The 24,249-nt window shown below is 44.8% G+C and overlaps 1 protein-coding gene across 3 annotated transcripts in view; it reads left to right on the forward strand.

The window, feature by feature from the left end:
* The window catches only part of CCNI (cyclin I), a 44,729-nt gene extending 20,843 nt beyond the window's left edge, over positions 1 to 23,886 (forward strand). For 2 of the 3 annotated variants that reach the window (XM_015816374.1, XM_015816375.1), the window contains exons 3-7: positions 7,758 to 7,892; positions 15,162 to 15,236; positions 17,890 to 18,030; positions 21,295 to 21,525; positions 23,051 to 23,537. In XM_015816374.1, the coding sequence (XP_015671860.1) occupies positions 7,758 to 7,892; positions 15,162 to 15,236; positions 17,890 to 18,030; positions 21,295 to 21,525; positions 23,051 to 23,506 (1,038 nt within the window). In that variant the 3' untranslated portion in view covers positions 23,507 to 23,537. Of the gene's footprint in view, positions 1 to 7,757; positions 7,893 to 15,161; positions 15,237 to 17,889; positions 18,031 to 21,294; positions 21,526 to 23,050; positions 23,538 to 23,604 lie in introns of those variants that run through there. The other variant, XM_015816376.2, reaches the window with a different exon arrangement.
* The last annotated feature ends 363 nt before the right edge of the window (positions 23,887 to 24,249 follow it).

Genomic DNA, 24,249 nt, shown 5'->3' on the forward strand with positions numbered 1-24,249 from the left:
TATGAAAAAAACAACAACCAGGCTGTAAATTTTAGTAGTGCTGACTTTAGTGGCATCATCATACTATCAGTCACACAGAAGCCAGGAGAAAAAAAGATTAAAAAGCAGGATATGGAGATTCTCAATCATCTAGATCACAGTTGTCTCATAGGTGTTTTTTCCAAAAGGCAACTGGACTTGTTTTCTTTCTTTCTTTTCTTAACATTTCGCTTCTCATCCAAGAAGCTTCTTCAAAATTTTTTTAGGGTGGGGGGAAAGTCCAGTTGCCTTTTGGAAAAAGCACTTCTGGGACTAAAAAGCAGGATATGGCATTTTGGCCATCTCGGTCTAGGCTGAAAGAATACAGGTTTGCAAGCATTTGTTCCGTTGCCCTGTGAAGTAACAATGGCACTGAAAAAGGTGACTTATAACTGGTCCTCGCACTTACAACCGTCTCAGCATCCCTACGGCCACATGATCACGCTTTGGATGTTAGTAACCAACATGTATTTATGATAATTGCAGTGTCCCAGGGTTATTTGATTGCTATCTTGTGTAGGAGGTGACCCGGCAGAGACTGAAGGCAGGGTCAAATGCGTCATCAGTTTGGAATCCTTACATAGCTGCAAGAGGCCTAAGCTCAACCCTCTTATCTGGCGCCAATTTGATTTGACTGTTAGTAGATCAGAATTTTGTGTGTAGGTAGCATATAATAAACGTTTAATGCTTCGAACTTGACTCCTGTTCCTGGCTACTTGCGCCTGACAATTTGTGACCTTTCCAGTCAGCAAAGCCAATGGGAGACGCTGGATTCGCTTAACAACCACATCATTCACTTAACAACTGCAGCAGAAAAACACCAAAAAAAGCAGGTTAACAGCCACATTGCGGTCGTAAAAGTCGATGATTACTATATGTTTGCCGAGTTTCTACAGCAGTGATGGCGAACCTTTTAGAGACCGAGTGCCCAAACTGCAACCCAAAACCCACTTATATATCGCTGGGTGCTGGGTGGGCGTGGCCCACTGGGTGGGCGTAGCTACGGTGGCCATGGCAGATGGGTGGGTGTGGCCAGGGTGGGCGTGGCCAGCTCAATGTTGCTCCTGGGGAGAGATGCCTATGGGGGCCGGGCAGGGTTGGGGGAGATCCAGGGGGTCTCTGGTGGGTGGGGTGGTGGGCAGGAGGCTTGTCCTGCGGGGTGAGGCGAGGCAAGACAGGGCGGGGCGGGGGTGCCAATGTCGCAGGGCAAGGCGAGGCAGGGGCCGGGGCGGCTGTTGCCTGACACCATCGGCCCCCGCACACAGAGGCCAGCAAGCGCATGGGTGCAATGGGATCTCGGCGAGTTAGCAGGCGGCTGGTTGAAGAGGGACGGTTGCCATCTCCGGGGCATGGCGCGCGTGCCCACAGAGAGGGCTCCGAGTGCCACCTCTGGCACGCGTGCCATAGGTTCGCCACCACTGTTCTACAGTGTAGACCAGGCATGTCAAACTGCCGGCCCGCAGGCCGGATGCGTCATGCCGAAACCGCACCCACCCCATTGCCAGCAATGGGGAAAAAGTCACGCAACGTCACGTGATGTGACGAGTTTGACATGCAGGCCTGCTGTAGGCTTTGCAGGTGGCTGATCCTTCTTTAGAAAGATTACAGAGTTGGGACGCACTTTGCCAAGGAACAGACGGATCACTTAGGGGTGCCAAGGTCCTGCTTGCTCTCCTTGGCAGAAACAATTCCATAGTTCTATGATTGCAGTTGGCCAGGTGCCAGGTTCGGGATGCGGGCACAACTTGTGGGTGTGAGTATTTTGCCTTGAAAGCCAAGATTGTTTGAAAACCATGGCAACGGCAGCTATTCCATATGATTCATCCGAGGCTTGTCTGAATGTTTTTGCTTGGTAGAAAAGAAGCGGGACTGAGTTTACCTACCGAGGGTTTGGTCCTTAGTTTGCAAAAAAACAGATTCTCCCGTCTCCACCCAGAGTCACCTTATAAAGGAGATAAGCAGCATAAAAATTCAATAAAATAAAATCAATACATTGCATCGACATGGTGAGAATATGAGCTTTGACCTTGCTCGGTGTTTTGACTAACTGAAGTACAGGTAGTCCTCGACTTAACGACCGTAATTGACCCAACATTTCCCTTGCTAAATGAGACAGGGGTTTAAATGGCCATTCAAAGTAACAACGGCACTGAAAAAAGTGACATGACCCTTTTTCACCCATTATACCACTTTTAGGATATGGCAACATCCAAGTACCACCAGTCGCCTAGCAAGGTGTCAAAAACTTGATGACCAAAAAAAAGGAAAAAAGTGATAAAAGTACAGGTAGTCCTCGACTTACAACAGTTCGCTTAGTGACTGTTCGAAGTTAAAATGGCACTGAAAAAAGTGCCCCCCAAGCCACAGCCGAGCAAGACACCTGCCTACCCGCCCGGCGGCGCTCTTCCTCCTGTCCGAGGTTTTCATTGTTGTGAGCATTTCTGTTGAGGATTGGCGGTGGGGTGGGGGGTGTTTGGATTTTATTCCCCCCCCCCCCCCGTCTGCTGGGTCGTTGTAGCAGGTTTTGGTCACTTCACATGACCCTGGGACACTGTGCTAGAAGACCTTTCCAACTCTTGTTATTCTATGTTCTACGATAGGGAAATTTAGTTAAATTCCTGTCTGTCCAGGTGCCTAAAATGCTGGGGAGAATTTGGCAGATGGAAATTCTTCCCAGTTGTCTTCCATGCGTTGAAGGCCGCATGAATGGGAAGAAAAATAAGCAGAGTTACTGTGCTTAATCCATTACAAGTAGTTCTCGAGTTATGAGCGTAACGGAGTCTGGAGATTCCATTGTAAGTCACGATGGTTGTAAGTTGAGGCACTCACTTGCGGTCATTCAGCCAAAAGTGGTGGTCGCTAAGCAAATCCATTGTCTGCAATGGGCATTTTTTTTTACCAGGAACAGGAAGTAAAAACCCAATTTCCAGCAAAACACCTTCATAAACCATGGTCACATTACTGCAGGATACTGCAGTCAGCTGTAAATGTGGGCCGGTCACCAAATACTCAAAATGTGATCACGTGACCTTTGGGGAGGGATCAAAATTTCAAATCCAGGTCATAAGTACCCTTTGGGGGGCGGGGATCTGTCATAACTGAACGTTCACTAAGCGACTGGTTGTAAATCAAGACTACTTATATCCTGCATGGAAAAAGTACAGTTGCAAAGAGGATGAGCCCTATCTTTGAAATGATTTGGACTCCATCTTCCATCATCCCCAGCCTGCATGGTTGGGGGAATTGTGGTGCCAACAGGCACTTTAAGTTGCCGTCTCCAATCTGGCCCTCCGTTCTGTTCCAATCTTCCATCTATGCTGCTCTTTTTTTCAGCTGTCCACCCTGATTATGGCATAATGTGTGTAATTCACAACCCATTGTGAGGCTGGTAGACTTTGCATTCACTTTGCTAGAAAATCTTTCCTGTTTGGCTCTGAGCCTTATTGCATAATTCGAATGACAGATTGGACTCAGATGGGGTCCATCCATATGGCAAATACGGTCCGAAATAGGTTCCTTCTGCTAGTTGGAATATTTCTCTTCTAGAGTAGGAGTGTCCAATCTTGGCAACTTCTAAGACTTGTGAACTTCAATTCCTAGGCTGGGGAATTCTGGGAGATGAGCTCTACAAGTCTTATAAGTTGCCAGGATTGGACTCATCTACTCTGGCTGGCTGGGGAATTCTGGGAGCTGAAGCCCACAAATCTTGAAGTTGCCCAGGTTGGATCCATCTGCTCTGCTAGCTGGAGGAATTCTGGGCGTTGAAGTCTACAAGTCTTAAAAGTTGCCAAGCTTGGACCCATCTGCTCTAGCTGACTAGGGAATTCTGGGAGTTGAAGTCCACAAGTCTTAAAGTTGCCAAGATTGGGCACACACACACACATACACAGACCCCGCTCTAGAGCTTCATCCTTTATCCCCTGTCCCTATATTAATAAGGGAAGCTTTTGTCCTTTGGATAATACTTTGCCTTGCTTTTCTAAACCTTTTCATAGAGTCTCTGACCAGACAAGACATAAGCTGCAGCATGCGGCCAAATAAACACCCGCATTGCAAATGTTGACATAGAAGAGTCTGTTTACGTCCATGTTACCTGCTTCTTGAAGACCCAATCCAAAATAAATGCCTGGCACAGGGTGCCCCCACTGCAGCTTCCCTCTGCAAATTCCAGGCAATTCAGCATTTGCAGCGGTGTTCCGAGGTCGGTACACCCTGTACCAAGCGCTTAATTTGGATCAAGTCATAAGCTGGGTATTGTCAGGCACTGCTTTGGAAGGGTTGAATTTACTCCAGTACTAACTCTTCTGCTATTATTAGACACTTATTTGCTTCAGTTTTATGCTAGGTTTCTGGGCAGGGTGCCCTGTATAGAATCATACCTGTGGTGCTAGATATTTGATCTCTGAATCCACTAGTCTTGATAGCTACCGTGTATCCTTGGAAATAAGACCCAACCGAAAAATAAGCCCTGGCATGATTTTTCAGGATGCTCGTAATATAAGCCCCCCCACCCAAAAATAAGCCCCAGTTAAGATCGTCAACCAGACGGATGCATTTAGTACCGTATTTCCCTGAAAATAAGACCTAACCGGAAAACAAGCCCTGATGCATCTTTTGGAGCAAAAATTAATATAAGATCTGGTCTTATTTTCAGGGAAATATGGTAGTACAGGTTGTCCTCGACTTACAACAGTTCAATTAGTGATCGTTCGAAGTTACAACAGAACTTACAACAGACTTACGACTTACAGAACTTACAACAGACTTACGACAGCTTTTTACCCTTAATGACCGTTGCAGCATCCCTGTGCTTATGTGATCAAAATTTGGATGCTTAGCAAGTGAGTTGTATTTATGATAATTACAGTGTCCCAGGGTCACGTGATTTTTTTTTTTTTGCAACCTTCTGACAAGCAAAGTCAAAGGGGAAGTCAGATTCACTGAACAACTGTGCTGCTAACTTAACAATTGCGTGGTTCACTTAACAACTGTTGCAAGAAAGATTGTAAAATGAGGCAAAACTCACTTAACAGTGAGTTTGTTGCTTAGCAGTGGAAATTTTGGACTCAATCGTGGTTGTAAGTCGACTACCTGTATACATACATACATACATACATATATACATACACATATACATATACATATACATATATATACACACACACATACATATATACATACACACACACACATATATACATATATACATGTTGTTGTTAGTTGCGAAGTCGTGTGCGACCCCATGGACAACATTCCTCCAGGCCTTCCTGTCCTCTACCATCTTCTGGAGTCCATTTAAGGTCACGCCTACTGCTTCAGTGACTCCATCCAGCCACCTCATCCTCTGTCGTCCCCTTCTTCTGTTGCCCTCAATCTTTCCCAGCATTAGGCCCTTCTCCAGGGAGTCCTTCCTTCTTATTAGGTGATCAAAGTACTTGAGTTTCAACTTCAGGATCTGGCCTTCTAAGGAGCAATCAGGGTTGATCTCCTCTAGGACTGACCGGTTTGATCGCATTGCAGTCCAAGGGACTCGCAGGAGTCTTCTCCAGCACCATAGTTCAAAGACCTCCATTCTTTGGCGCTCAGCCTTTCTTAAGGTCCAACTTTCATAGCCATACATTGCAACTGGGAAAACCATGGCCTTGACTATACATACTTTTGTTGGCAGGATGATGTCTCTGCTTTTTATACATAATACACACACACACACACACACACACACATATACACACACACGGAGGGAGAGAGAGAGAATGCACAGTGGGGGTTGGGTGTGTAACTGATCCATGGGGATCCAGTGATGAACATGAGTTTTACAGACACCCACACATATATACATAGATACAGGGTCATGTAACATACACGGTGTTCTTCTCTGCCCACATATGAAGGTGAATGAATTATGTACCAATAGTGAACAATAAGAGAAGACTCTTTAAGAGTCCCTTGGACTGCAAGGAGATCCAGTCAGTCAATCCTAAAGGAAAGCAACCCTGGTTGTTCTTTGGAAGGACAGATTCTGAAGCTGAAGCTCAAATGTTTTAGCCACCTAATGAGGAGAGAGGACTCCTTGGAAAAGACCCCGATGTTGGGAAAGATGGAAGGCCAAAGGAGAAAGGGATGGCAGAGGAGGAGATGGTTAGATAGGGTCATTGACTCAGTGAACATGAATTTGGGCAAACTCCAGAAGACAGTGGAGGAGAGGAGGGGCCTGGTGTGCTATAGTCCTTGGGTTCGTGAAGAGTCAAACATGACTTAGCGACTGAACAATAGCCATGGAAGGGGGAAATGGGGACTTCCATGTCAGAACCCCCAATCGGGGAGGCACATGGTTGTCTGGCCAGCTGAGGACCCCATCTGTGGCTTCCTACTCTCTTTGTATGTGGGGTCTTCACCCACCCCCTGCTGCAGTGATGCTGAACACTGAAGTCACAGATGGTTAAGGAAAGCTTTGGCATCTCTTCAGGCAACAGCCAACCAACCCCAGAGGGAAATTATTCTCTGCCCTACCGGGCAGCTGAATGTAAATATTTGAGATTGACAGGCCTCCCACATGGAACAGCAGCAGCCAGACTGTTCAGCCTTGAAATTCTGTTCCACCACCATCATCTTTTTCAATAGGAAAAAACTGAAGGTGTACATCCGCCATTTTAAGACAGGAACTTTCCGTCCAATCTTCTCTTAAAAACCTCCAATCTTGGAGCATCCACAACTTCTGGAGGCAAGCCGTTCCACCGGTTGATAGTTCTCACTGTCAGGAAATTTCTCCTTGGTTCTAGGTTGCTTCTCTCCTTCATTAGTTCCCATCCATTGTTTCTTGTTTTGCCTTCAGGTGCTTTGGAAAATAGTTTGACTCTTTCTTCTTTATGACAGCCCCTTAGATATTGAACACTATTGTAGGCAAGTATGGCCCCTTTATGACCTGTGGACTTCAACTCCCAGAATTCCTGAGCCAGCATGGCCCTGTCCTTAAGATCATTTTGGAACCTAAAAAAGCTTTAGAAATATTTTGTGTGAAGGGTTATATTGATGATGAGATTGGTCCCTTGTGTAAAGAAGCTAGACATTTTACTAACAAATGCCCATTTTACTAACAAATGCTTCTTGGAAGCCCTGAAAAGACCCCAGGTCCCCATTTGTCATTGTGTTTAGCTTAGGCCAGGGGTCTTCAAACTTGGCCACTTTAAGACTTGTGGACTTCAACTCCCAGAATTCCTCAGCCAGCCCTGGCTGGCTGAGGAATTCTGGGAGTTGAAGTCCACACGTCTTAAAGTGGCCAAGTTTGAAGACCCCTAGCTTAGGCCTTTCTTTGCCAAATTTACTCGTTATGATTTTTTTTAGAAGTGCCATTTATTGGTGATGTAATTTTGTGTGTTTGGACACCTTGCACGTCAAGGGCTGCTGCAGCACAATCTGTGGAGTTTCCATAAGCAGCTGCACCACCCCATCCGAAACATCCTTCCACAGGTTGTGCAAAGTCTGACAGTTTTACCTCAGGGTCTCTGGGAAGCTTCACTGGCACTCCTCAAAAATGCCTTAAGTCACATCTTGAGTTGCTGGTATAGTTGGACTGGCTTTGCAGTTAGCTAAAGTAACATGGTTGGAAGATGGCTACAGATAGATAAATAGGGATGAAAAATAGATGAATGACTAAATAAGTGGTTGTGAAAAATGTGTGTGTGTGTGTGTGAGAGAGAGAGAGAGTTGTTTTTAATCTTATTTTTCTTTTTATTCTACAGGATGCAGGCATTTCTCCAACCCAGCGGGACGAAGTGATTCGGTGGCTGGCCAAACTCCGATGCCAGTTCCACCTTTATCCGGAAACGCTTTCTCTGGCCGTCAGCCTGTTGGACAGGTTTTTAGCTGCTGTGAAGGTAACAATTTGACCTCTAAGATCTTTGCAAAGGGTTGATAGTTGGGTCTCTTCCTGGCTCCATCCCAGCCTGAGCAAAACCTTTTGGGGACGAAATCTTCCATTTCCTGTTCACCTGGACTCTTGATGCTTGACTTACTCTGCCCGGAGACCAAGGGGTTTTGTCCTGTTCATCTCTATGAGCGTGCTCGGCTGAAGGCCATCACCTCCTTCTCCATGTTCTCCGTGTTCATTCATGGCTGGAGCTGAACGGTGCCCATTGCTCTGCCTTCTCTGTTTTCCCAACTCTTTCAACGGCTTATTTCAGGGGTCTGCAAAAATGGCAACTTTGTGGACTTCAACTCCCAGAATTCCCCAGTAGCATTGCTGGCTGAGGAATTCCTCAGCATGGCTGGCTGAGGAATTCTGGGAGTTGAAGTCCGCTAGTCTTAAAGTTGCCACGTTTGGAGGCCCCTGACTTATTTGAAGAGCACAGAGCATTACAAGTGAAAAAATTGACGACCTTCAGAGTACTAACGACCAGATGACTGCAAAGAATATAATAATAATAATAATAATAATAATAATAATAATAATAATAATAATAATAATAATAATAAAAAAGTTGGAAGGGACCTTGGAGGTCATCTAGTCCAACCCCCTGCTCAGGCAGGAAACCCTATACCATTTCAGACAAATGGCTGTCCAGTCTCCTCTTAAAAACTTCCAGTGTTGGAGCATTCACCACTTCTGGAGGCAGGTTGTTCCACTGGTTAATTGTTCTGTCAGGAAGTTTCTCCTTAGTTCTAAGTTGCTTCTCTCCTTGGTTAGTTTCCATCCGTTGCTTCTTGTGATTTATATTCTTTGCAGTCATCTGGTTATTAGTACTCTTGAGTGTCGTCCTTAGCTCTAGAGAGCTCTAATATGAATCCTTCCTTTCCCTACCACTCAGTTAGAACTGAAGAAGCTTCTTAGACGAGAAGTGAAATGTTTTCAAGGAAAAAAGCCAAGAAAGTCCAGTTGCCTTTTGAAAAAGCACTGTTTGGGACAACGGTGACCTGTATGATGGAGAATCTCCATAAACCCGGGGAACAGTACTTTTCTACTTTCAATCCAAAGAGCAGCCCGTTGCTTAGACTAACCAAGATCATTTTGGACCACTTCCGTTTCCGTTTTAGGGAATGGATCTATTTTCTTGCCTGGAATTAATGTCCACTAACAAAAAAGTACATTTCCCTCGCTCTCTTATTTGAACACGGGAGGAAAGAAAGCGAAGGGTTCCCTGTTTGCCAGGCTAAATTTAGCCTCCAGCAGAAATTAAAGATAGAATCTTATGTTGACTTTGCTCGGAGCAAAAACTTAACGAAACACAGCAGGACTTATTTTTGGAGGAACGTGTAGAGCAGCCTTCCCTAATCTGGTGCCTTTCATATCTATTGAAATTTTCTTCCCATAATTCCCATTGCATCTAACCAATTATTGGGAATTATGGGACAGAAATCCAGCCCATTGAAAGGCACCAGACTGGTAGAAACTGGAATGCAGGTAGTCCTTGACTTGTAACTGTAATTGAGCTGAAAATAATAATAGTAATAGTAGTAGTAGTAGTAGTAGTAGTAGTAGTAGTAGTAGTAGTAGTAGTAGTAGTAATAATAATAATAATAATAATAATAATAATAATAATAATAATAATAATAATAATAATAATAATAATAATAATAAAGCTTGACTTCCTCTTCTTTGGCAGCCCCTGAGATATTGGAACACTGCTATCATGTCCCCCCTCGTCCTTCTCTTCATTAAACTAGACCGGGGGTAGGCAATCTTGGCTCTTTTATGACTCGTGGACTTCAACTCCCAGAATTCCTGAGCCAGCCAACTCATGGAGTTGAAGTCCACGAGTCATAAAAGAGCCAAGGTTGCCTACCCCTGAACTAGACATACCCAATTCCAGCAACCGTTCCTTATACGTTTTATCCTCCAGTCCCCTAATCATCTTTGTTGCTCTTCTCTGTATTCTTTCTAGAGTCTCAACATTTCTTTTTACATCGTGGTAACCAAAACTGACATCGTCATAAATAGTTGCAGTTGTTAAATAGGTCACCATGTGACCACAACAAATTTTATGAGCTTTTTTGTGATGGTCGTTAAACAAAAAATTATAATTAAATGAGGACTATCTGTATATAGGTAGTATACAGGTGTAGTCCTTGACTTGCAACCACAATTGAGCCCAAAATTCCTGTTGTTAAGTGAGACATTTGTTGAGTGAGTTTTTGTGCTCCATGTTATGACCTTTCTTGCCACAGTTGTCAAGTGAATCACTGCAGATGTTAAGTGAACAACATGGCTGTGAAGTGAACCTGACTTCCCCATTGACTGCTCGTCAGAAGGTCACATGACCCCAGGACACTGCAACCGTCATAAATGTGAACCAGTTGCCAAGTGTCTGAATTTTGTTCATGTAACCATGAGGATGCTGCAACGTGTGGAAAAAAGGTTATAAGTCACTTTTTTCAGTGCCGTTGTAACTTTGAATGGTCACTAAATGAACTGTTGTAAGTCGAGGATTATCTATATCAGTGGTGGCGAACCTATGGCACGCGTGCCAGAGGCGGCACTCAGAGCCCTCTCTCTGGGCACACGTGCCGTCGCCCCAGCCCCGCCTCCCCCTGCGGCCCCCTCCTCACCAGCAGCCCCCCAGAGGAGAGTCGCCCCAAAGCGCGGCCCACGCGGCGCAGCGCAGCCAAGGACATGGCAGCCAGGCAGCGGGGACAAGACTCCGCCCTCGTGCATGGCCGCCATGGCACTGCTGGGCTGCCTGGGCGATCTGCGGCGGGTCATGGAAGCGGTGAGTGGTCCTGCGGGTGGGTGGGGTGGGGGCAGAGCAGGCAGGACAAGGGCGGAGCAGGGGCAGGTGGGGGAGCAGGGCGGGGCTAGATTTTGGGCATTCGGTTCGCCATCACTGATCTATATCTTCTAATAGGCATAATGCCATATATTCCCATTGCCATATTTTTCTCAGCAAAGGGTGAAAGTCCTTATACTGTGATTTGTTTGCCTCTATCATTTTTGTCCTAAATTATGTTGGACTAGATGACCTCCAAGGTCCCTTCCAATTACTACTATTAATAATAATAATAATAATAATAATAATAATAATAATAATAATAATAATAATAATAATAATAATAATAATAATATAATTTATTTATTATTTGTTACTGAAAGGAATATCCCTTCCTGCCTCTATTTCTACTAATAGCCACAGATAAATTTATAAACCTCTTTGGACCGTTACACCCCAGAGAACTGGACCCCAGTATTACTCAGCACAGGAAACGTAATTTAGAAAGCTCTACAAAAAGAAGAGCTTGATAGAAAATGTAAACCCCGAAATCTTTCTCTTTTTTTAGCAGTCCTAATGTTCTCCTAAAGCTCTTTCCTTAAGCCTTGGGCAGCTTTAGAGCTTTACCATCTGACACAAATTAAGTCTGGGAACAGTTTCCAGCTAGGAATGGAGCTTTGCTTACTTAAAATCTCCCTTGTTTTTTCTTCTTCCTCCTCCAAATAATTCTTCAGTCCCTTTCTTCCATCATCTCCGGGCAGAGAGAAGGAAACAGCATAGCTGTTTATGGTTCAGAGGGCACAGCTCTCATTTCTGTGGGTAGAACTCAGTGTGTGCCTTCGAGTGAGTTTTTGACTCCTGGCAACAACCCGGACAAGTCCCGGTTGTTTTCATGGCACGATTTTTCAGAAGTGGTTTCCCATTGCCTGCTTCCTAGTGTGTGTGTGATTGGCCCAAGGTCCCTTGGCTGGCTTGGCACCTGAGGCGGAATTAGAACTCAGCGTCTCCTGGTTTCTAGCCTGATCCTTAACCAACCCACCAAACTTCTTAAGTTTTTTTGTACCTGCAGAGTTTTCTGTTTCTGCTAATAAAATTAGTTGCAATTCACACTTGTTGAAAGATCTGAGAATAATGGAGGAAGGAAAAGATCTCAGCCTTAAGACAGTGGAAGCAAACCGTTTGGGGCAAGTGTCTCTTAAATTAGATTCAACAGGTAGGATTCGTGTCTCGCTTGGAATTGTCTTCTGAGAAACATTTCTACGCCGTCAAGTGAGGGTGGGCGAGATGTCCCATGGTTGAGAGCCAGTTTCATATAGGGGATGATCTAAAAACCAGGAGACTGTGAGTTCTAGTTCCACCTTAGGCATGAAAACCAGGTGACTTTGGGCCAATCACCAGGAAGCGGCGAGTTCTAGTTTCACCTTAGGCATGAAAGCCAACTGGGTGACTTGGGCCAATGACTAGGAGACAGTGAGTTCTAGTCCTGCCTTAGGCATGAAAGCCAGGTGACTTTGGGCCAATCACCAGGAAGCGGTGAGTTCTAGTCCCATCTTAGGCATGAAAGCTAGGTTAGTTTGGGCCAATCACCAGGAGACAGTGAGTTCTAGTCCCGCCTTAGGCATGAAAGCCAAATGGGTGACTTGGGCCAATCACCAGGAGACTCTGAGTTCTAGTCCTGCCTTAGGCACTTAGGGTGACATTGGGACAATCACTTTCTCTCAGCACAACCCACCTCACAAGGTTGTTGTGGGGAAAATCAGAAGAGAAAAAATATTCGCTATGTCTGCTACTTTATTGATAGGTAGGATACAAATAAATACATAAACAAAATAAAATATCCAGAATTGGAAAGCTAGTGGGTTTACTTAATAATGAAGAAGCTCTCATGAGGCGTCCTTGAGTCACTCTGAACTTCTCTATTGGAGCAAGTTCTCATTTATTTATTTTATTTTTTACATTCTTGAACCTCCCATCTCCCTCACGTTTGGATGAGTACAGGGAGTCCTCGACTTACAACCATTCATTTAGTGACCATTCAAAGTTATCGTGGCACTGAAAAAGTGACTTATGACCGTTTTTCACACTTAACGGCTGTTACACCATCCCCACGGTCACGTGATCAAAATTCGGACGCTTGGCAACTGGCATGTATTTATGACAGTTGCGGCGTCCCGGGGGTCACGCGATCCCCTTTTGCGACCTTCTGACGAGCACAGTCAGATTCACTTTACAACCGTGTTACTGACTGAACCACTGCAGCATTCACCTCACACCTGTGGCAAGGAAGGTGGTAAAATGGGGCCAAACTCACTTCACAACCGCCTTGCTTAGCCATAGAAGTTTTGGGTTCCATTGGGGTCGTGAAGTCGAGAACTACCTGTACCACAGAGGCCGATAGATGCAGATCCATCCACTCTTCCTGGTCTGCTTGAATAGCAGTTTGGAGCCGTGAATTTTTTGGCAGAGATCAGAAGCAATCTGAGCTCTTTCTCTCTCTCTCTTTTTTTTTTGGCGGCTTCCAGAGCTCTGGGTTTAGATTGCAGAAGCCGAAAGCCCCAGTTTCACCTCCCAAAATGGGTTTGAAAGGTTTAATCCCGCTTGCAGAAACAACGCTAGGCCGTCTCCATGGCGACCATATAAATTACCCATTCTGCCCGGTGAGGGATTGTGTCGGGCGTTCCACAGCAAGGCCTTTTCCTCGACTTGCGAGTCGTGTGCCAGGAGCGGCCTCCCAGAAAGCGTTGGGTGGGGCCAGGGGAAAAAAAATAATAATAATTCAAACATTTCGTTTACGTTTAAATTTAATTTGATTTGAATAGAGCGAAGATGACTCTTTTAATTACGCGTTTCACAATCTTCCTGTCTTATTAAAAATTACACTTCCGTAATTGCTCTTGCCAGGTGTGCAGAGGTGGTGGCATCACGGCTTGTCACCTTTATTTAAATTATTTAGGTGCTGATCTGGTACAGTTTAGATGCCACGCAATCCAGGCTCAGAGTGGCTCACGACAAGAACGACACTCAATTAGAATAGAAGCCATCGTACCCGTCAAGAAAACAAGATAGGCATCGTGTAACTTTAATATATAAATAAAAATGAACAAACAGTGCCTTGAGGAGCAGCTGAAACATCCAAGTTCCATAATAGTGGTATCCCTGTTATCGTCAGTTTATTTCTGGGCTCTCCAGAAAAACCATGTTTTTATATATATATATTTATTAATTTTCTATAATCACAAGTGCTTAGTATTTTATCAGCAACATATTGTCTGGGTTCTAACATTCAACTTACTAATACATGTTAAATTCCTTTCTCTCTACCTCGTTTTTCTAGCCATTGATAAAAAGAATCCCACGTTCTAAAATAAACTGAATCTTCTTTTTCTTTCATAAAGTCATAAAAGGGCCAACTTTGAAAACCCCTGGTCAAGGGAGATGACGGCTAAGAACATTTTGAGGTACTAACAACCCCAGAACCTCTCATGGACCACTTCTAGGACAAAGGACTGGAATTTGGCCCCAAATTGGGAAAATTGCAGGCAGTCCTCGACTTACAACAGTTTGCTTAGCAACCGTTCAACGTTACAATGGCACTGAAAAAAGTGACTTATGACTGTTTTTCACACTTAACAACTGTTGCAGCATCCCCATGGTCACGTGATTTACATTCAGATGCTTGGACAACTGACTCACATTTACGATGGGTTGCAGCGTCCTGGGGTCATCTGATCCCCTTTTGCGACCTCCGGACAAGCAAAGGCAGTGGGGGAAACCAGATTCCACTTCACAACCGTGTTACCAATTCAACAACTGCCGCGATTCCCTTAACCGATGTGGCAAGAAAAGTCATAAAATGGGGACCCAAACTCGCTTCACCAATGTCTCCCTGAGCAACATAAATTTTGGGCTCAGTTGTGGTCGTACGTTGAGGACTCGCCTGTATTCAGTGGCGCATTTGGGTTATGTCGTTCCCCCCTACACCCTCACCCCTTCCTCTTAGAATTTGCAATATCCTGTGATCTGCCCCAGGATTGACTCTCCGGCAAGGCGGAGATGATAATGCAAAACGCCAGCCAAGTCTCGGATTGCATTTACGCCGTTTGGCACCCGCTGCACTTCACTTAACCTCCTTCATTGATTTTTTTGCTCTCTATGGATCTCCTCTGCTAGCAGTGAGCCCCTCCCTCTCTCCTTTCTAAAGACCTGGAGACTCGCCAGGTGCCAATTATGCTAAAAAGGCTTGGTGGGTTCCAGGTTTGCTTCTCATAATGGAATATTGATTGTCATCCCTCCTGTTTTACTATGGCTTTCTGAAAGCAGCTGCAAAGAAGGCAAAGAGCGGTGAACTCAAGGACCGAGATAACCTGTGCTTGGCATCCAGGTTTCTTGGGAAATGGTTGGAGGGGCCTTGTTTGAGATTGTCCTGCTTTTTCTCCCTTGTAGGCGCGCCCAAAGTACCTGAACTGTATTGCCATCAGCTGCTTCTTCCTCGCCACGAAGACCATTGAGGAAGATGAGGTAAGTCTTCTCCTCAACACTCGCCGAGGTTGGGGTGAGCAGGAATTCGCTTGGCTTTGGACATCTGCTTTGATGCTGGCTCACGGAGCGAATCAAGGAAGCATCTCCACTTCTTCTGCCTCTGGGGTCCTTGGTGCTCTCTGACCTTGGTTACTTCCTTGAAGACTTTTCATTACCCAACTAGGTAACTTCATCAGTGCTAGAAGGCTGTGTGGTTTGCTCTCTGTGGCTTTCCCTGTTAGTGTTGGTACCAACAGTGTTACATACTTGTAGATAAACAGAGAGCAAACCCCACTGCTTCTAGCACTGATGATGTTACCTAGTTAGGTAATGAAACGTCTAGATAACATCATGGGTGCTAGAAGGGAATGGGGATAGCTCTTATTTTTATTTGAACCCACTCCCTCATAGCACTGATGATGTTACCTAGTTAGGTAATAAAATGTCTAAATAACATCATAGGTGCTAGAAGGGAATGGAGATAGCTCTTATTTTTATTTGAACCCACTCCCTCATAGCACTGATGATGTTACCTAGTTAGGTAATGAAACGTCTAGATAACATCATGGGTGCTAGAAGGGAATTGGGATAGCTCTTACTTTTATTTGAACCCACTCCCTCAGAGCACTGATGATGTTACCTAGTTTGGTAATGAAATGTCTGCAAGAAAACAGCCAAGCCCAAAGAGCACCAGGGACCCCACAGTTCAGCCCTAAGCTAAAAAAATTCTTCTCTTCTACCTCTCTTGAGATGGTTGAGGGACCACCTAGGTCCAAGGCCTCATGTGGCCACCCAGAGTTGAACTGTTGTGGCAGGAATGACTTAGGGCAAAATCTGGAGAAGGTTTTGTTGAGGTTTCCAATTACTCTCTCCAAAATGTGCAATCAGGCAAGGCTGCTGTTCCTAGGCCACCCACAGTGCTGCAGAGAGCAGAATGGGGTGGGTGGGGGTGAGGTCCCGTAGGCTTCAGAAGGAGAACTGAACACCCCCCCCAACTTAAAGTTCTCCCCATCACAGTGGAGATGGTGCAGAGAAGGGTTCCTTACCTTTTTCGACTGCTTGAAGCAATTTCAGATTGCTGGCGCAGCTACCCAAATACAGGGCTACGTCTCCTATTCCTGCTAATAGTAATACTTGCTTACTAAAACATGTTGACTTCGCTCTTTATTACATGCTCCTTACTGCCTTTATTAAAGATCGGGGCAGGACGCACAGTTTGCTACTGTAGGAGTCATCATATTTCTTTTTTTAATTAGATCATTTCAGCTTTGCCTGTCAGCTGAAAAAGGCTTTGGAGCTGCTTCTAAAGACTGAGGGAATTTACAGTGGCAGGCAAATACCTTGCCATCTGTAAGGTATATTCGCTGCCAGATATTGTTGCTGTTATTCTTTAATTAAAACAGTTTTGCCTACCCCTGTTCTAGCTGTTTATCCAAAATAATGTCCTCAGAGCAGCTTATAGATTTGGATCAAGGGGGATTACTAATAATTTGGTAAAACAGTTTTCTGCAAATTATAACTGGTAGATGATTTAGCCTAATTAGTAATCAAGTCTGCAGCAAGTGGCAACTCCTAGCTGATTTTAGTTGATTTCTGAAAGCCAAAGCTGAATTTTAAGTATTCGGACAGGAGAGCGTTAAGAAATCCCAGAACTGTTCATAAGATTGGAAAGTCAGAAAAACATAGTGGAATAAGGCAGATCACTTCATTACTTTTAAAAAGTAAAACAGATCCGTACTAAAATTGAATAAACACTGTCTAAACAGAGGTGTCTTTGTGGGTCATCTAAATGTAATAATTTTATTAGAGATTACGAAAGATAAAAGATTAATCAATCCAAGATAAGTGGAAGGCTGTTCAAGTTACTCTTCTGATTTATTATTTCTCTGCTCTCTTTTAATCATTAAGACCTCATTTGTAAATGCATTCTGGCATCTTTTGTCCACATCGCTCTTATACTCTGGCATTTTAAAATCCATATTTAGATCCACAACATCTGCTTCCACATCACTTTTGTAATCTGGCATTTTTAATACATTCAAACCCATATTCAAATCAGCCTCGGTCTGTTTTATCCTGTAAAATCTGTTGTTCTTCTATATCCTCTGTTATAGTATCAGACAATCTACTAAGTCATTTTTGAGTACATTGTTCCCAATCAGCCTTTATTTTTTTTTCTGAAGTCAAATAATATTGTTTCATTGTTTTAATGGATCTCTTCTCCTTTAATTATAATCCTGAGTTTTCTAGTCAAAATCCCCTCTTAACCATCTCTTTGTTTTCCAATTAGCACATTTTTCCCATCAGAGGATTTTTTTTACAGTTAATTTCAAAAGTCCATCTAACCCCCTTAACTTTCCAAAATCAAAATTCTAGTACCCCTTTTTGCTGTTCCCCCTCCCCCCCAAATTAATGTTTTTCTTTTTAATCTTTAAGCTTACATAAAGCTTCTTTTATCTAAGGTGGAAGGAGATTTCTCCTGGCATAATGGAATGGGACAGATGTACTACCTCTTCTGAAAGTTGTCCTGGTTGTGTATTGTAGCTGACTAGAGTTGGAAGGGTGTCAAGATTGGGAACTCTTCTTTTTTTTTCTCTCAATGATTTCTGGGATGTTTCTCATCGCTGTTTTCTTTTCGGCTTCAACCCTGCAGAAGATTCCAGTGCTGAAGATCTTAGCCAGGGATAGTTTTTGTGGCTGTTCTCCGGCAGAGATTCGCAGAATGGAGAAGATTATACTGGATAAATTGAACTGGGATCTTCACACAGCCACTCCGTTGGATTTCCTTCACATTGTAAATATTTGGGACAAAAAACTTTCTACTGTTAATGCTTTTCTCAGCTGGAGGATGTAGGAAAGATGGCTGGTCTTGGTAATGCTAAGGGTTAAGATGAGGCGGGTGGAGAACACCCAGCTTCACACCCAATTTTAGTGTATGGATTCAGATCCATTTTCATTTAACTCACACTTTTGAAGCACAGCCCATTACACCAAGTTTGCATTGGTAGAGCAGGAACATACTTCAAAAATGTCTTTTTCTTTCTTTCTTTCTTTCTTTCTTTCTTTCTTTCTTTCTTTCTTTCTTTCTCTTTTTTCTTTTTTTCTTCCTTCCCTTTCTGTCCTTCCTTCCTTTCTTTATTTCTCTCTCTCTCCTTCCCTTCCTTCCTTCCTTCCTTCCTTCCTTCCTTCCTTCCTTCCTTCCTTCCTTCCTTCCTTTCTTTCTTTCTTTCTTTCTTTCTTTCTTTCTTTCTTTCTTTCTTTCTTTCTTTCTTTCTTTCTCCCTCCTTCACTCTTTCTCTTTCTTTCTTCTTTCTTTCTTTTTCTTAATTCCCTTTCTCTCCTCTCTTTCTTTCTTTCTTTCTTTCTTTCTTTCTTTCTTTCTTTCTTTCTTTCTTTNTCTCTCTCTCTCTCTCTCTCTCTCTCTCTCTCTCTCTCTCTCTCTCTCTCTCTCTCTCCCCCCCCTCTCTCTTTCTTTCTTTCCCTACTAACCACCTATCTTGTAAGAAAACAACTTTGGGCAGCTGAATATAAATTCAGATGACTTTCTCAATGTAGATATAAACTTCAGAAGAACAGAAATGGCAGGTGACCCTTGAGTTAATGGCCAAAATGGAGCCAGTCCTTTGCAGTGAATAACTTGTGATGGTCACAAAGCATGTCGCTGAATCACCACAGTTGTTAAGCAGGCACCACAGCTGTTAAGCCAACCAGTGGTTTGCGGTGGGTGGTTCCCCCCCCCCAAAACTGGAAATAAATGCGGGGGTTTTTTGGGGCAAAACCATTGTAAAATGCAGTCACATGGATGCAGGGGTCTGCAAATGGCATAAATGCAGCCGAGTTTCCCAGCACCCAGAATGCAGTTATATGACTGGGGCAGGGAGGAACAACTATGAGAATTCTGAATCTGAATCATAAGTAACCATGTACCCCCCCCCCCACACACACACACACATGTGACTAAGTGACCGGTTATAAATTGAGGACCACCTATGGCGCACATTTTGCCAACAAATCTAAAAGAATTTCCAATTTCTTTTAATCCGAGTCGAGTCCAACTGCAAAAGTTGCATTGACAACACTGAGAAATTGTGTGTTTCTGTCCCCCAAATGACACTTGCCAGATTTCTTCCCCTAAATTGGTTTCAGGGTACCAGCAGACTAGGGAATCCTAGCCCTACTTGTGAATCACATTCTTAAGGCTGCTCTCTCTCAATTGTATTTGTATTTAATTGTGGGCCGTGACTGGCAAACTACATTTTAAAACCCTCAGAAACAACAGCCAAATTCAGTAAAGACAACATAACATATATAGAAAGCTAGTTTGGTCTGGTGGGATAAGGCTAGAAACCAGGAGATGGTGAGTTCTAGTCCCACCTTTTAGGCATTAAAGTCATCTGGGTGACTTTGGGCCAATCACCAGGAGACGCTGAGTTCTAGTCCTGCCTTAGGCATAAAAAGTCATCTGGGTGACTTTGGGCCAATCAGCAGGAGACGCTGAGTTCTAGTCCTGCCTTAGCCATGAAAACCAAGTGATTCTGGGCCAGTCAACCAAGAGACTGTGAGTTCTAGTCCCGTTCTAGGCATGAAAGCTGTCTGGATGCTTGGGCCAGTCACCAGGAGACAATTAGGCCAGTCCCTTTCTCTCAGCCCCAGCCCGCCTCACAGGACTGTTGTGGGGGAAAAAATGGGAAGAAGAAGCAGTAATTAAAATACATTGCTGCCTTGAGTCGTCTATAAAAAAAATAATAAAGGCAGGATATAAATTAAATGAAGAAATAACCTGTCACAGAAAAGCTGGCCAATGAACAGGAAAACAAAACAGGACAAAGGGGAGAATGGAATAAAAAGCAGTCAAAAAGGAGAACGTAAAACAGAAGTGGAAGAATCATCTAGAGCAGGGGTAGGCAACCTTGGCTCTTGTATGACTCGTGGACTTCAACTCCCAGAATTCCTGAGCCAGCCATGCTGAGGGGAAAGGGAGAGGTTTCCAAGCTGAGCCACGCTGGCTCAGGAATTCTGGGAGTTGAAGTCCACGAGTCATACAAGACCAAGGTTGCTTACCCCTGAGCTAGAGAGAGAAAATAAACTTCCTAGCGACCTCGCACTGCATCGCAATAAAAAGTGTCAGTGTGTCCAAGAAGGGAGAGAAGGTTTGGGACTTAGCTGCAAGATTGTCTGTGACACTACACAACCTCTTCACAACCTGTTACCTTCTGGGAGAAGGAGGCTCCGTGATATACGAAGCAGAACATCCAGATTCAGCCACAAGTTTCATTTCATACAGCATTAACCTTGTGAACTCTCAAGCTTCCTCCTTCCGTTATGTATTCAAGATGGACAGATGTAAAAAAGAAGTTGAGACTCTAGAAAGAGTACAGAGAAGAGCAACAAAGATGATTAGGGGACTGGAGGCTAAAACATATCAGGAACGGTTGCTGGAATTGGGTATGTCTAGTTTAATGAAGAGAAGGACGAGGGGGGACAGGATAGCAGTCTTCCAGTATCTCAGGGGCTGCCCCAAAGAAGAGGGAGTCAAGCTATTCTCCAAAGCACCTGAAGGCAGAACAAGAAGCAATGGATGGAAATTAATCAAGGAGAGAAGCAACCTAGAACTAAGGAGAAACTTCCTGACAGTTAGAACAATTAACCAGTGGAACAACCTGCCTCCAGAAGCGGTGAATGCTCCAACTCTGGAAGTTTTTAAGAAGAGACTGGACAGCCATTTGTCTGAAATGGTACAGGGTTTCCTACCTGAGCAGGGGGTTGGACTAGATGGCCTCCAAGGCCCCTTCCAACTTTACTACTACTACTATTATTATTATCATTATTATTATTAGTGATTAATATTTATATGTTACTTATATGTAAGGGTGTAGGTCTATACGTATGTTGTATACAGTATGTTTTAAATGTGTGTTGCGTATGTGTACCCTTCGAGAGGAAGCAGCTGAATTTCATTTTTAATGCGTGCCATTGTGCCCACAGGAAAAAAATGACAATAAAAGGTTATCTAATCTAGATGCTAAGCTTCCCTCTTCGCTTTCTCATCCCACTCCAGTTCCATGCAGTCGCCTTGTCCACCAGGCCTCAACTGCTGACCAGCTTGCCCAAGATGAATCCGTCCCAGCACGTTGCTTTGCTGACCAAGCACTTACTGCATTGCCTAGCCTGCTACCAACTCCTCCAGTTCAAGGGCTCCATGTTGGCCCTGGCCATCGTGAGCCTGGAAGTGGAGAAGCTGATTCCTGATTGGCTGGCTCTCATCATCGAACTGCTCCACAAGGCACAGGTAGGATGATACCACTGATCCTTAGGTGAAAGGGGGGGGGCTTTTATCTTGATGCTGTCTTGGAACTGCAGGAATCAAAGACTGGCCCTGTGATGGAGACCCTGGCAATGAGCAAATGGACCTCTGTGCGTGGAGTTACTTTGGGGTCCTTGGTGCTCTCTGGTCTTGGTTATTTCCTTGCAGACGTTTCATTACCAAACTAGGTAACATCATCAGTGCTAGAAGGGAGTGGTGTTTGTGGAGAGAAGGAGGAGGACTGCAGGGTCATTGGTGCTCTCTGACCTTGGATGTTTCTTGCAGACGTTTCATTACCAAACTAGGTAACATCAGTGATAGAAGGGGTGTTTGTGGAGAGGAGGAGGACTGTAGGGCCCTTGGTGCTCTCTGACCTTGGGTGTTTTATTGCAGACGTTTCATTACCAAACTGGGTAACATCATCAGTGCTGGAAGGGGTGTGGGGATTGCTCTTGTTTTTATTTAAATCCCACTTCCAGAGGTCCTGTTCTCGCGGGTCTTCTGGAGCCTCAGAAAATTGTGGGTGAAGGTTTGCGTGATTTTTGGACGCTTCAGTGGCTGCGCGAGAGCAAGATCCTCTCGCACAATATCCAGAGGTCCGGAGCCTTGGCATGTCACCCAAAATGGCATGGTGTGTCACCTGTCATGAGTTCACCATCGCTAGAATCTGATGAGTTCACCATCACTGGAATTCCTACAGCAGTGATGGCGAACCTTTTAGAGACCGAGTGCCCAAACTGCAACCCAAAACCCACTTATGCATCGTTCAGTGTCGTGTGGGTGTGGCCCATTGGGTGGGCGTGGCCCATTGGGTGGGCGTGGCTGCAGTGGTAACAGCAGACTGGGTGGGACTAAAAAGTTCAATCAATCAATTCCAACTTTGCAAGATCTTTTTTTTTCCCCACGAGAAGTTGAAATTGACTGATTGAACCCCCCCCCCTTTTTTTTTGCACACGGTGGCGGAGGCCTAAAGCAAAAAGGTTTTATAAAACTCAGCTGAAGGCCTAGGACTGGGGCGACGGCGGGCGTGCCCACAGAGAGGGCTCTGAGTGCCGCCTCTGGCACCCGTGCCATAAGTTCGCCACCACTGTCCTACAGGCTAACAGAATTAACAGAGTTAGAAGGGACCTTGGAGGTCTTCTAGTTCAACCCTCTGCTCAGGCAGGAAACCCTATACCATTTCAGACAAATAATTGTCCACTCTCTTAGAAGCCTCCAGTGTGGGAGCATTCACAACTTCTGGAGGCAGGTTGTTCCACTGGTTAATTGTTCTAACTGTCAGGAAGTTTCTTCTTAGTTCTAGGCTGCTTCTCTCCTTGGTTAGTTTCCACCCGTTGCTTCTTGTCCTGCCTTCATGTGCTGCCTTGGAGAAGAGGTTGACTCCCTTTTCTTGTGCAGGGAGTTGGATTAGATGACCTCCAAGGCCCCATCAGATGCTTCCAACCACAACTGAACCACTTAAAGAAGCCTTTTGTCTCTCTCTCTTCTTTCTCCCCCCCCCCCAATCCAGATGGATAGCTCCCAGCTGATCCACTGCCGGGAGCTGGTGTCCAAGCACCTTTCCACTCTGCAGCCTCCACTCCTGCCCAACTCGGTTTACCTCTACAGTCCCCTCAAGCACAACCTGGTGACTTGCCCCACGGGGGCCTTCCGATTCCACGCCCCCGTGGTGCCAGTCCCCGATTGGCAGGACAACAGCAAGCCCGAAATGCCCGCCAAAGGATCCGCCACGCTCTGCCACCGCCGCCGGCTCCCTCCCGGCAGGTGCAAGCCCGCGACGGCCAAGCGCAAGGTGGAAGAGATGGAGGTGGACGAGTTCTACGACGGGATCAAGCGGTTGTACAACGAAGAGAGTCCTCCAGACGGCGGGGAAGGCAAGGCCACCCCCGGGTGTGGCATCGACGTCTCGTGGCAAGGAGGCAGCGTTTCTCCCTGCCCTCCATTGCAGCCCGTTTCTGTCATGTAGCCTAATGTTCCTCAGGCTCAGCAACTTGACGATGTGTGGACTTCAACTCCCAGAGTTCCCCAGCCAGCATGGCTGGCTGGGGAACTCTGGGAGTTGAAGTCCACACATCTTCAACTTGGCTAGGTTGAGAAACACTGGTGTAGTCCTATGTCCCCGTGCGCCTTTGGTGGAAAGCCCGTTCGTGCAGATGCAACATCAGACAACCATTGGCCTTTTGGGCCAGTGGAGGGAAAAAGGCCGTACCTTAACTGGGTTAAGCAGAAGGGAGCTAGCTATCCTTTAAAAAAAAAAAAAAGAATCTTCCCCCCCCCCTTTTCCTGGTTTTCCTAATGATAGTTTAAACTCTGTTCAAAGTTCAACTCTTGATTTTAAGTCCTTTAAAAAAAAAAAAAAGATCCCCAAAACCAATCCCCCCCCCACCCAAAAAAAAAAAATTAGTAGCAAAAATCGTTTCTGTAGTGTTGTTTGTTTCCACCGTTCTCGGATCGACTGTTGTGTATTTGTAATCTCATGTATTGTTTCGAAGAATTGACACGGAGCGTGCCGAACGCTTTTTCAGATTCTCCAGCTGTGTTCTCTCCTCCTTCCAAATTTCTTTCCTTTCTAAAGGACTTCCTTTGCCCAATTTCTTTAAAAAATTATTTCCGAATTGTATGACTCCCTCGATTTTTATTTTTATTTTTTGCACTTTTATTCTGGGTAAGATTCCCTTTCACGAACAAAAGAGAAACCCCTTCTCTTTG

The sequence above is a fragment of the Protobothrops mucrosquamatus genome, unplaced genomic scaffold (assembly GCF_001527695.2).
Source record: "Protobothrops mucrosquamatus isolate PMUCROS unplaced genomic scaffold, P.Mucros_1.0 scaffold440, whole genome shotgun sequence".
NCBI classification, from domain to species: Eukaryota; Metazoa; Chordata; class Lepidosauria; order Squamata; family Viperidae; genus Protobothrops; species Protobothrops mucrosquamatus.